The 14,334-nt window shown below is 40.1% G+C and overlaps 1 protein-coding gene across 1 annotated transcript in view; it reads right to left on the reverse strand.

The window, feature by feature from the left end:
- Positions 1-1,663: 1,663 nt before the first annotated feature.
- The window catches only part of ZFPM2 (zinc finger protein, FOG family member 2), a 486,615-nt gene continuing 473,944 nt past the window's right edge, over positions 1,664-14,334 (reverse strand). Inside the window, exons 6-8 of the mRNA XM_084848943.1 lie at positions 9,304-9,510; positions 7,395-7,619; positions 1,664-5,213 (exon numbers count right to left, since the gene is read on the reverse strand). Of these exons, the coding sequence (XP_084705069.1) occupies positions 2,716-5,213; positions 7,395-7,619; positions 9,304-9,510 (2,930 nt within the window). The 3' untranslated portion in view covers positions 1,664-2,715. The remainder of the gene's footprint in view (positions 5,214-7,394; positions 7,620-9,303; positions 9,511-14,334) is intronic.

Raw genomic sequence — 14,334 nt, forward strand, 5'->3', positions numbered from 1 at the left:
CCTTGTCCCTCTCCCCAAGGAGAAAATTCTCCAAAATTCTCAACTCTCTCAGCCTCTTTCACCAGAGTTTTCATTTCACCCCCACCCCCACAAAATGCCAAAAATGGAAGAATCAAAATTTTTGGCACAGCACTAATAGAGAGCCCAAGCATTGGGGTGTGTGTGTGTGTGTGTGTGTGTGTGTACAAACTTTTAACGTTGCTCCTCTCCCAAACAAAATGATCCCGCTTCACCTCTCACTAGCTGTCTCTCTCTCCTGCCTATGCAGAAGGAACTCTGGGACTGGTAGTTCTTGAGAGAGCATGTCACATAGGAAAGCACAAATCTTTAGTTTAACAGCATGAGCACATTTTCTATGCTAGGCTAGAAACTCACTCTTCAGGATGTTGCTTGTTCTGCTCTAACACTGCTTATGAGTGGCTTCAGATCTTGACAATAGATACAAGGAAATAAGTTTCCATAAATATCCTCAAGCTTGGCCTCAATTTGTTTTGTTACGGTAATGGGGTTGCAGCCTGGGCTGGGCCCCCCCTAGATCTCCATGCCTTGGTAAAGTGTACCCATTTCCATCCCCTTCCCTCAGTGCTTGGGTCCTGTGGATGAGCATTCAAGCTACTGGCCTGGGATGGATATAGGGATGTAGTGCTGCTAGCCCTTGTAAGTTTGATGCCTTGGGACCAAGATACCTAGCAGTCCGCCTTCCTTTAGGCAACATTTAAGATAATCAGTGGAGGCCTTGTTGGTCATTCCAAAAGGTATGGAATGTTGCCATGAAGAACCCTGATGGAGGGCTTTCCCACCCTCTGGAAGACCCTCCCTTGTGTAGTTTGGGAGGCAGAAAATGGGACATTTTTTAATCGCCTCTTGAAAACACAGCTTTTCACTCAGGATTTCCCTGGGCTGTAAATAAGTTAATCATGTCACTCCATTTTGCTGCTTCTTGAATTGTTTTTACTGTAGTTCTTTCAATTTTTGTGCTTTAAATGTTGTGTTTTTAATGTTGTATTCAAATGTATTTAAATATTTATTGTGAACCGCTGAGGGATTTTATATTCAGCAGTATGAAAACGTCACAAATAAATAAATAATAAAATAGTTCAGTGAGGTCTGAGCAGAGCAAGGGTGGGACGTAGATTTCAAAGGTTTAGCTGGTGCATTCATATAATTCTTTGATAATGGGTTTGAACCTCTTATGCTTCATGTATTCCTCGACACGATAATGAAACTGAATTTACTGGTGTATAGTTGCAACAGTGATGGTGTTTACCCCCCATCTTTCCTGATTATCTTTTTATTCACCCCGACTGGGCTTGTTCTGAGTTGCAGATCTGACTGCGTGTGCTAAGGGGTTAATGATTGTTCCTGACATGTGCTGAGCCCCGTGTGGATTGCCTTTTTAGCAAGCCAAAACAAACATACTGATTATGTCAGCTTGCGCTAATATTCTCAGTGTGTAGTGCTGAAACTGGAACTCAGGACAGTAAGATGAATATTGTCCAGTGGCACCACCAACCCTGAGGGGGCAGGGGGGAAGAGGTCACGTGACTGGATCTAGAGCAGCCTGATGAAAGACTACATGCTTGAATAACTTCAGGCCCTCTCCTTGCAGGGTGTTTATTGGGATATCGGTATTAACTGTAGAGCATACAACATCAGTATATTCCACAACCAGCCACTTAATTTATTGAGCTTTAGAAGTATTTTCAAACAAATAAATTACTGCCAGACCAGTCTGACGATCTGGAATTTTATTCCATCCATATACATGCATAGTAACAACATTTGTTGAGAAATTATTTCTATCAGAAGTAGAACATTATCTCTGTGATCACCAGTTGCAGTATTGCTACTTTTATATTTAAATATATCTTATAAATGAATTAGATTCATACTTGCAGCATTGAGTTAAGGATTTCATTTTGTCTGTGCCTTTCAAAAGAAAACTGATAGATATGACCTCATAACTTACAATACTGCTTCCAGTAATTTTTGTTCATTTATAAAGTATTGCATTTAACAGCAAAGGTTTAAAAATCGAGACAGAGATGCATCAGCGAAAGAAAATACAAGTACTATACAAGGAAAAAAATGCCATCTTCTTTTTAACGGACGTTTCAGGTTAAGAAAGTAGACAGAAACATACTGCTACATACAAATGCAAAGCCTAGTGACTAAGGTACTGTATTTGCTAAAATATAAAGTGCAAACTGAGCCAAATTCTTCAAAAAAATTGAATTTTTAAGGCGAACTCTACAGCATAGTTGAAATTTTTTTGCAAGTTATATTTTAGCATCTACATATATCTGCAATAGCATTTAAGGAAAAAAATAGGATACACAGGTGCTTTTGAAGCTATTTCTAAAATGCTTTTCCGTATAGTTTGTGACTATTTTCTTTAAAATCTACTATACAGTGCAAACCATATGTGCTACACAATAACTATACAATAACATTACAAATGACTTTAATATAAAGTTTTTTTAAATAAAAAAAACTACAGCTATGAATACTGCTGGTAAAATAAATTAATTGTTTTGAAAATGGCACCAAGAATACACTTTACTAATGGACCGTAATGGAAGTACACCTTTAAAGTCTTCAACTCAGCAATAATGAAGTAATGCCTGATTGTCCAGAAGTAATACAAACAGGTCTCTTTCAGACTTGCATGGAACAACATACTAAACACAGGTACCAAAGGCGGGCCAAGTACTTTCATTTGACATGTTCTGCTGCATGTGACGAGCAATAAAACTTCTTATGAGTTATAAAGTTTGATAGGTTGTTGAACTGGATGTCACACAGACGGCAATACTTTCCACTGGTGGGAGCCTGAGTGGATCCATTCACACCCTTTGCTATACTAGATAACTGTTCTTCTGCGGCAGGAATTGTTGGAGATACATTTTCATTGGCAGCTAAAGCATTATCAGAGGCCCAAGATGGAGATTTGTGTCCATCTTCATGCTGCTGAGGATTCTGGGAAATGTTCTCTTGCTGTGGGTTTGCTGCAGGCCTTTCCTCCTGTTTTAGTCCACCATTAACTATAACCATGCCTCTGTTTTTTGGCAATAAGGGCAGCGACTCCTTCTTCTGAACAGGGCACCCGTTTGAGGGGGTCTGACCTTTCAGAGAATCACCTTCTGCATTTGTGCTTTGATCTGCATCATTATTATGAACGGCAAGGGAACTAGAAATGTAATCACTTGGCTTTATTCCATAATATGGAGAAAGCTGATCTGCTCCTTTAGCTTTCTTTATTGCTCCTGGGTAAAGGCATTGTGGAAGAAACAAGTGTTTGCTTTCTTCTTTTGTAGTAATGAGCTGGGCTGCTTCGCTAAAGACCTTAAGTCCTTGAAGAGTTGCTAAGTGCGTAGAAAACAAGTTTCCATTGGGAGAAGACTGTTTCGAGTTTCCATTTTTCTCACATTTGATTATGTTTCGTTCGTAACTGACCTCAGGGCTGTTCCGTTCACTTTCTGGGTTTTGAAATACCTTGCCATCAAGTTGTCCCATTTCATTACGCTGATGCACAGTGACAGGGCAAAAATTCTGCTTATGGGCTAAGTAATTCTCTACCTTGTTAAAACTGATCTTGCACACTGTGCATTCATGGTAGTCCAGTAATCTTTTAGGGGACGTGGACGTCCTGTCGGATTGGGGCAAACATTTTTTACTGAGATCTATAGGTACATCCATCTCCAAACAGGAAACTGTGGAATGTGGTGTGTCACACTTTGAGGCTGGGACACATTTATTAATGGACAGTGATGTTTCTAAATGCTTTGAGACTATTCCTGGAAAGATATCACAGCGAGGATGGTAGCACTCTCCAAGGCTGTCTGTTGGTTCTTGAGAAGATGTACATGGATTGGCAAGATTAGCCACATCAAGAAAACGTTGTTGGACCAACTGTGGCCTTTGCTCTTGGTCTGGTAAGCACATCTCATACATCTTCCTTCGCTTGCGTGTACGCATTGTCCTCTGCATGGCGGGTACTTTGTTGGAAGCAGATCTTTTAAGTGGAGGATCATGGCGTGTGGCACAATAATACTGCTTGTGGACCATGTACGTTTCATGCCTACTGAAAGTAATATTGCAAGCTTCACATGTGGTTTTGTTGGGATCACTTTCTCCTTCTATTAAAGGAGCAGTAGCTGAGTTCTTGCTATCGGATGGTTTCCCATTCATCTTCTCATCACTGTTGGCAGCATTTGACAGCTTCTTTACCTGTGCTGAAAAGTCTTTTTCATGCCCCTTACTGTTTGGCCCAATCATATCTAATACAGTTGAGGAGTTGATGCAGGATGCTTGGAGGAGCTGATTCTCTGGGTCTGAAGTGTGAGGTGTAGTACTTAAAATGTTGATAGAATTTTGACCATTGTTGGGACTCATGGCCTCAGGCATTTTTTCCGAAACACTGCCAAAATCCGGTGACTTTGCCATTTGTTGCCATCGACTGCTGCAGTAATGCTTTTTGTGTACTAAGTAGTTGTCCAAATTGTTGAATGTTATGTTGCACTCAAAACAGGTAGCTCCTTTTGGCATCAGAGGACTGTATATGACGGGGGGATAACTGTTACTTCCATGCCTCAGCCTTCGATGGACCAACTCAGACATTTTGGCTAAGATCTCAGAAGCCTGAGGAACCACTGTGATGTCCTGGGGAAATGCAAACTGAGACAGAAAAGGTCCCATGGGGAAAGAAGGACCGAGATTAGGCTGGACTGGGGATGAGGCAAGCCTTGGGCTAGATGGCTCAGATTTTATTTTTGTGTAGGAAAAGCTTTGCTTATTTGTGGCTGGCTGCGTTTCTGGCCTCTGATTTTGAAGGAAAAGGGGAGTCTTTTTTTCACATTTGTCGAGCTCTGTGTCAGAACTTGCATCCTTCGTCTGCATTGTCTTTTGGCTTTGGGAACCATCGTTTTTGTTCAGCAGGTCTGCAGTTGCCTGCAAAGTCTCTTCATTGCCACTTGGAGAGTGTTCAGCATCGCTTTCTCGCTGTAGTTTGTTGCCAGAGACATGTAGGTCCTGGTGCTGCAGCAGCTCCCTCTGAGTCTGGAAGCCAAAATGGCAGTGTGTGCATCTGAAGGCAGCTTGAGTGAGATGGGAGAACAGATGCTGATGGAAGTTAATGACAGAGTCTGCAGTGTAGTTGCAAACTGTACATTTCAGGCTAGAACCCGAAGGAAGAAATTCTTCAATTTTTACTCCTGTGAGAAGGGTAAAAAAAAGATTATTTTTTACAGCAAGCTAATTTGACTCTTTCATCCCCCATTAAATACTTCATGAAAAGCAATTATAAATCTTCTTTCTTTACTTCTGAAATTTATATTCTACCCTTCAAGGGCCAATAGGCATTCCCAGGGCAGTTTACAAAAGAGAAAAAAATAAAATACAATTACATATATTACAAGACACCGACAAGAACAAAAGAGCTCAATAAATATAAAACTCCAAACAATAAACTCACAGCGGCTGAAAAGAATTCAAAACTTCAAAAGTTAACAATGTTAAAAGGTCTGGGAAAACAACAAGGTCTTCACTGGATGCCAGTATCACAGCAAAATGAGCTAGGCAAGCCTCCCTGGGAAGGGCATTCCACAGGCAAGGTGCCACCACTGAGAAGGCTCTTTCCATGCTTGCCACTTGCATTGCTTCTCAGTGGCTGGGGCAGCTGTAGAAAAGAGCCTGAGATGCAGATCTCAGTGCAAATAGGGCTGCAAAGAAATGAAGGAAAGAACTTTCTGTAGCTTTACAAGCACTCAAGCTGTGGCTTTTTATGTTTGTGGTGTTTGGCACAGCACAAGTGCATGGGCAAACTACATCCTTCTGGTGAATTCTGATAACACACTAACAATTAAAAGGGCAACTGAAAAGAAGCTTGTGCTCCACACATTGCTGATGGCAAAACTAAATGGAACGGCAGTGGACACAAGTTTCTTTTCACTTATCTGGCCTGCTCACCTATAAAGCATAGAGGCATCTTACTTTGCTAACAGGAAAGTACCCAAGGATTCTAAGGAATTCTTCAGATTCCATCATTCTCCAGGGGCAGACCATTCTAATGGGTTTACCAGTACTGCAGAAGAAGCAGTTTCAAGCAAGGAGTCCTTTGACCATGGGTGTCACATAGAAGTCACCCACCCACAGACACCCAAATCCTCACTCAGTTGAGAGCACCAAGATGTGACTAAGCCATGTCTGTTGGGCTATGATATTTTGGGGCAGCCCTATGATGACCATGAACCACATCAGACAAGGCAGTGTTGCCGTTGTTGTTGAAGTCCACAAATCTGGAACTCCTCAACACCAGGTCCAGGACCATCTCCATCAGCTGTATGGGGATAATTGCAACGTTTTTAATTCTTTCTTTCTTTTTATATTTATATCCTGCCTTTTGTCCCCTTGCAAGGAACCCAAGGTGGCTTACATGATCCTCCTCCTCTCCATTTTATCCTCACAACAAGCCTGTGAGGTGGGTTGGGCTGAGAGTCAATGACTGGTTCAAAGTCACCCAGTGAGATTCATGGCCAAGTGGGGACTAGAACCTGGATCTCCAGAGTCCCAGTCCAATACTCTAACCACTACACCACACTAGCTTTCTCTGCAAACTGCTTCTCCCTCTTATAGCACCACTCCCAGGACATCTGTGTATGGCTTTTGACTTGTCTCATGTATGTCATTCAGACACTTTCCATTTTGTTCAGATAAAGCTAGACCAGGATAGGTGAGAACTTTGTTTGGTTCCCAATTCAATGCAACCTTACCAAATCCGCTCTTCCCAAATCTAAACACAACCCAGAATGCAGTTTGTCATAAAAATCTATTCATTTCTGATGTCTGTGATGAAGGATGTGTGTTTGGGGGGGAGGGGGAGAGGCAAACAAAACTATTTCAAAAAAATGCACACGCAAATGTCTATATTTGGACAAAATGTGCAGAAAAAAAATCTTTATTTGGAAAATCTATTGTAAAATACTTATGTTTGCAAAAGTGCAGACAAAAATGGGCACCTTTTAGAAATGCATACAAAAATGTATTTAAAATGTACACAAAAACACATGCAAATTTTCATGTCAACTTTAAAGAAAACCCACAATCCGATAGGGAAATGGGATAGACCAAATGTAAAAGTGAAAAATGAGAACCCAAGTGAACTCAACATTTATAGCCCGTTTGTAGCTAGGACAGTCATGAAACTGATATACCTTAAATAGCACAGGTAAGGAACAGATGAGTAAAACAAGGCAGCAGAAACCAGAAATCATTGAGTTCAGTGCTTGATTTCACCTTCTTACAACTTTTCATGGCAGATTGTTAAAAAAATAACAAGTTTGAAATGTTTAAAGAAAAGCTGACTCTAGTGGAGCAACTATTTCACTTCCACTTACCACTGTGAGAATTTAGATGAATTTCCAGGGCTCTTGCATTAGAAAAGCTTTTGGTGCACTGTGGAAAGGGGCAGATGCTAGATATCTGCTGAATACTTTCGTCATTCTCCTCTGCTAGCTGAGCTCCTTCTCTTTGCCTCCCGCTGCAGTAGTACATGAGGTGAGCCTGTAGATTTCGCTCACTCCGATACCAAATGCCACAAGATTTGCAGGGGAATATATCCTCTACGAGAAAAAATACCAGGTGCGAGTAAGCCACAGTTGATTCCTGCCGACAAGACTTAGTGCAACAAGTTTAAGCTGCTTGATCTTCTTATTTTAACAATACCCATTTAACAGCAGGATGATAGCACAGCACACAATTAATAAGTAACACACACACGCTAGAAAGAAAACAGGTGTGAGGAGTAATTTTTTGCTCGGTTGGTTTAAATTGTGTGCTTAAATGTGTAATATATACAACTTGCTTACCTAGAAACACATGTCCTCTAGAAAACAACAGTCAGAGGGACAGCAAACTGTTCATTATGAATTTATACGTTATGTTTTCCCTAAAAGCCACATTAGTGAACTATTCAGAGGATCCCCAATCAAGCATTGTGTAGAAATTGTCCCCAGGAAACTAAAACAATTGTTTACTGGCTGAAAAAACTGTCCAATTAAATAGCACTGTCTTTGAAGAATGTATAAATTCATAATAAACAGTTTGCTGTCCTTTCAAACTCATTCCCTGAGTATAGATCCATATGTGGCCATAATGGCACTATTCACTCACAGGAACCAGGTATCATCAAGGTTTGCAAAAGTTGTTTAAAAAATAGACAATTAACTGTCTTGGGGTGGGGGGACCCAATCAGCACTATGAATACCAAGCACAGTCAGTGAACCTTTAAACATCATAACATCATTTTATTATCTATCTCTGTTGAAGGATGATGGTTACAGGCTGTGGTGTTTGGGGTTTTACCTCATTTATGTGATTTTTACTAGCGTTGGCATTTGCCTTATCCTTTTATGTTGAATTTGTATCTTGTTGCTTTTATTTTATTGCTGCTTTTAAATTATGTTTTTATTCTATATGTTTTTATGATTGCTTTAATTAAGTTTATTTTAACCTTGGTTTTACTACTGTTAGGGCACGATACTATACATGTTTATACAGAAAAAAGTCCTACAATTCCCAGCATTCCCTAGCCAGCATGGCTGGCTGGGGAATGCTGGGAGTTGTAGGACCTTTTCTGTCTGAATATGCATAGGACTGCACCTTTAGTTGCCTTGAGCACCATTTCTTTGCTGGAAAGGTGTAGTATAAATCAAGTAAATAAATAAAATAATACTGTAAGGGCGCAGTCCTATGCATGTTTGGACAGAAAGAAGTCCTATAGTTCCCAGCATGGTTGGCTGGAGGGATGCTGGGAGTTGTAGGACTTCTTTTCTGTTTAAGCATGCATAGGATTGTGCCTTTCATTGCTGTTTTAATTTTTTTTGCCATTTGCAGAATGTATTTTATAAAACACTGACAAATAATAATAATAATAGTAAACAAAAATGTTGTTTTTGGACCATGACACTTCAGGTTGTAAAGGCGATATTGCATGTTTGAATGTTCTTCAACAATTACAAATAACAACTGGCTGCACATACAAGTGTACTGTGTCAGGAAAAAGTCTAGGCCAAAATGCTTCCCCTGATACCTGGTTTTCTATTCACAGAGAATGGTTTATTTGGGAGAGCATTCAGTCACACAGTCTCTCACCTGAAGTTGTACAGTTCAGAAAATAGCTTGCTTTTCCCTTATCTTGAAAGTTTATGGAAATCTAGACCGAAGCATTTGCTATTCTTATGAGACATGGTAAATTTTTAGTTTTATTAATACTGTTTTAGAAACAAATTGTGGTAGAGCACTTACTGTTCACAATAGCTGTCGGCAAAATGGATGCCATAGCAGCTTGCTGAGGGAGCAACTGTATCGAGTCCAGCAGTCGAGCAGGATACATCCCATCAGTAAGAGTCATCTGACTGGCAGCTTGTAGCCTTGAGTCAAAATCCACAACAAAGGCAATTAGCTCTTCACCCTCGGCAATGGCTTTTGTCGTCGTGCACCAAAGCTGGCCCCCTACGCACCGAAATACACAAAAACAGAAAGATTTAGTTGGCAAAATTATATTGTGCAGAACGTCAGCTGTAGTGCTGTGTTCTAATTTGGGTGGCTGTTGGGGAAAGAAGGCAAGTCTCTGCCTTTAATGCTCTCTTTCTGTCCTTACAGGAGTGTTAACCAATGCTTTGAGGCAGCCATGCTGAAAATATAGCTAGAAGCTGCATAAACATTGCTGCAAATGAACAAGAGGCAATACTTCTTTAACTCTTGTATGAACCACTGTCTCATTCAAATGCAGTCCTTTGTCTTATGAAAGATGGACATTCCTAGAACACTAATATAGATAAATGTATTTTGATGGGTTTCTATTCAGTCAGTATTTTTATTGAACTTCCTGTTCATTCCCCTTCGTCCTGACAACATGTCTTATGTATACTGCGTCTATTTGTATACAATATAATATTCATTCATTGTAAGGGACTATTCACAGAGAAACAAGTAACAAACAACAGCAAAGCATAGTTCAGATACGCTTGTAAAGTAATTTTTACCCTTTGCTGGAATTTGCTGCCATCTTTCTCTGGGAAAAAAATCCCGTATATAATAACATGCATCATCGCATTGACTGTTTTGCTATCTCTATGCCAACCAAACTTCCTATTCAGATATGCCAAAGATCTGTTTCATAAAACCTTATTCAAATGAAGCTTTGTTTAAAAGAGGAACTTTCTACAAACAGTGAGATACACTATAGCTCTGTGCTGTAAGTGTCACGTGGTGTGCATTAAAAAGAAAATTAACTATGCAAGTAATGCACTAATGTATTTGAATGTGATAGTGAATGCTCATTTATTTAACATGTTTAGACAGGCAAAGCACTTATATGGTGTTATCTCTACTCTCAGGCCTAGATACATATCCAGCACAGTTATGGCTGAAATGATGCTGCATACTTTATAGGTTATAATGCTTTTTCTTCTACAGGTTTTGTATATATAGCAAAAGCTAAGATGTTGTATTAATTAGGCAAGGAAAAACACACACAACCGGGTACCAATTTGATAAGTAATATTGCTATGTTTATCTTTCAGCATAACTGCCTTTTCAAGTACACTTCATTTTTTTCCTTCCTCAAAGAGATTACAGTTTTAAAACAACTTGTTGAAAAAATCTGGTGGAAGAGATAACAACAGTGTATGATATGCAACAGCTAAATAGAAGAATTAGGACATTGTTTTAGAGGAATCCTGGACAATTAATTAATCCAGTCCTATTAGCTTTCAAAGATGAGCAAACAAAACAACATCACTGACAATATGTTTGAGAGGAAAAAACTAAGGCTGAGTTCTCAGACCTCAAAGTGAAACAGAAGTTTCAAAGCAGAGAAAGTTCCTTCGCATGCACGGTGCACCCTTTGCTAGTAATGCCTTGGGAATGGGATTTGGTTACAACCACTGCAAGCAAATGTATTATACCCATTCTAATGTCAAAGTTCCATGCTTTCCAGAATTCAGAGCACTGGAAGTAGCTATCATACTGGCAATGTACTTGTTGTGGAAAAAAAGCCAAATGCTTTGAAAAATCTTGGATGCGAAATAAATAATGCAGAATAAGAAGTTGAAGATTTGTTTAATTTGAATCCTTTGTTTGAATTACTGAACTATTAGGTTTCCTTGGTGCACACAGGAGTTTTTGGGCACAGAATACAAACAACCCTGAATGAGGGATCTAAACCTCCATTATGACGCTTGCAGAGAATGAGTGTGTGCCTGCTGCCACCTTCCTTGCATAAATCTCCTGGGTGATAAGGAAGAGACGATGTCATGTGTTTCCCTATAAGTAGTGTTCCGCATGCATTGCTAAGTCCCATGGAAATAAACCAAAAAACAGAAGTCAGGGCTGGCCCAATACATTTCCTGCGAGAGGTGGAGAAGGAGATGGCACCCTCACCCCACTCCAAGCAGTCAAAGTGCAAAGTACTCAAGGCCAGTCAAGTTATTTTGGCACTTGAGGCAGAAAATCCCACAAGCACCTCCCTCCTTCCCTCCCTCCCTGGCAGTAAAAATTAGAATAATAACAAATTAAATAGCTAACAATTTGCTGACCTTTCATGACACCTCAGATCAGCAGCCTGAGGCAGTCACGTCACTCTGCCTAATGGTAGGGAATAGGGATGGCCTAGACATCAGTCAGTTCAATTCGCTAAGGCTGCACTCCTTCACACCCTTATGCACTTGAATAACAGATTTGGGTCAGCAGTTACTTAAGTAGTTCCTGTTAATGGGCATAATGGACCTATATATTTTCTTACGTATCGTACATGTATTTACACTACAGAATACTACAACTGCCAGGGTTCCATCATTTCTTTTTCCCACTAGACTTTCTGCTTTCTGCATTACCACTTCTTATGCCTGTGGCAACTTTAATCCTCTACCAAGCCCACTTATTCTTACAGTATCAATATTCACTCATGCTCTCTGCTTTTATTTGACCCTCTCCTGATGCAAGCCCCTTCCATGTGTGATTTCTCTCTCCATTATTTGTAAAATGAGGCACTGAGGCTAGTTACCAGTGGGCAATCTGGAGATTATGTCCACTATGCCTTTGAATGGACTAAAGCCAGTAAAGCAGTGAAAGTGGAAGCAGCCATTTTGATTTCCATCCCATTTCCCACTTTTGTGTCCCTCCTGTGGGCAAAACCACCTTCCTATTGTCTACAGCAAGTAGGAGGTGAGGGTGGGAGAGGAACAGGTGGAATGGAGGGGAGAGGCACAGCAGTTGTACCCTATCTTGCTCCAAAGGGGCAGGTCTGAACTCTGAGTAGACACTGGCAACTATAACTTGAAACAATAACTGATAATCCAGTTTGCACCAAATGGAAAGGCTATCTTAGAATGCCCCCCCCCCTTTACTTCTTTGGTTGTTCCACTAGTGCAACCAGCACCTTTTCAGAAATGATCACTAACTAAATTAAACATCTTCTTAAAAAAAAAAAAATCAGTACAAAAGACGCCCTGGATTGTCTTTGTAATGTTCATGACCTGGGTTCTTGTGAAAACAGATCTGGTTTCCAGGAAATGTATAAATGACCTTCATAATTGCTGTCAAAACTGCTGTGAATTTGCCCTGCAAATTTTGAGAGGAAAGAATAGAGTCACAGTTCAAAGTTGATTACATTTTGGAAATTCATGCTGCTAGTACAAGAATCAGTTGCCTCAAAAAATCACCAAGTCCTGCCAAAAAAATTTATGTGCTCTTTTTATTATTTATGAAATCAGTGCCTGCAGAATGTCATGCAGACCTCTGCAGATAAACTCTAATTAAGATTAAGACAAGTCCTTTGGAAAGGATCCCATCATTAGCAAACATGATAAACACAAAAAATACTCCTTACTTGTCAAACCGGAACTATTCAGTAGCCTAACAGTATTATCTGTTGCTAGGCTACAGCACTGACAAAGGCTCAATTATTTTGTATGGCCATACCTATAGCATAGTGTATAAGGAAAATGTACCTCATGTAAAGGCATAGAACTTCAGCCAAGGTATCTGAAATTCATGGCTCCTTACAATGGAAAAAGTCAGGTTAATAACTACACAATGCATTGCAAAAAAAAAAAAAATCGTTGAGATGCCTTATTTTGCATAATTGCTTCTAATTTATCTCTATGATTAATAGACATTTGTTTTGTAACAGAAGAAAATGCAAGGAATAGGGAGCTGTAAACCACGAAACTACATCTGGGGTCATCAAAATATGGAAACCTAGCTCAACACACGTGCACGCACACACACACACACACGCTACAGAGATAGATAGATAGATAGATGACAGAGTGTGTCTGTGTGTGTCTAAAAATTGAGTCAGTAACAGCCTTACTCAGAGATATAGTAGTATGCACACTCTGATCCAAAACACATCATAAAACTACAGCCTAATTCATATTATGGCATGGTTGCTGCTTGCACTGCAACTGCGGGCACAGCTCCATATGGCAAGTGGGTTGTGTGTGAACCACAGAGATCTACAGCAGTTTGTGCAAATGGCTTGCTGTAGCAGGGCTCTGTCCACATGGTGAGTTCAAAGTGGCAATTACACCGTAGATCGGATGTAGTAGTTCGGTCTTATTTCTACATAAGCCGTCCCAGCTCAGGAGCTTCTTGTAGGTGTTGGGAGCTCCAATCTGCACATGCAAATGTTTCTTCATTGAAATCTATGTCGGGGGTCATTTTGCATGAACAACCCTGAAGAACTGCGCCCAACATTCATTTCCACCAAGAAGCCTATTTCCACTGGACCAACTGGCAGAACTGTGGGCGGAAGTCAAATTGTTAAAGGTGGAGCAAGCAGGAGGATGGGGAGTGCAGAGTAGAAAAAAACTGGTTACAATCAATGCAACTGTGTTGATTGATCTGGTTACAATCAATGCAACTGTGCATACTATCAAACCTTAACATAGTAAACATGGCTAGAAATATAACAGGAACCAATTTCGATGATGTCTTCTTCCTCCCTTTGTTTACAACAATAATTATCTTAAGAGAATTTAGTAAATAGTTCATCTTTATTTGCGATTTGGTACCATTCATTTGCTTTAGGAGTAATATAAAATACAAAGGCTGTATGCAGTTAACGGTTTTAAAAGAGCATTAACTGCTGTCTATAGTTGGGGAGGTTTCCTTCAAAATCAGTGGTACCGTATGGCTTCCGATTAGTCCCTCTCTATTGCTTTTAAGAGTGCTGGCTTTCCAGGGGAATTGCTAAAAATAGTTTAAATTTCCTCCTAAGACAAAAGCAGTGGTGAACTGCAAGAGAACAATGCTCTCCCTGGATTCTGA

This window comes from Heloderma suspectum, chromosome 4 (assembly GCF_057233095.1).
Source record: "Heloderma suspectum isolate Gila_16-S chromosome 4, 16-S_ref, whole genome shotgun sequence".
NCBI classification, from domain to species: domain Eukaryota; kingdom Metazoa; phylum Chordata; class Lepidosauria; order Squamata; family Helodermatidae; genus Heloderma; species Heloderma suspectum.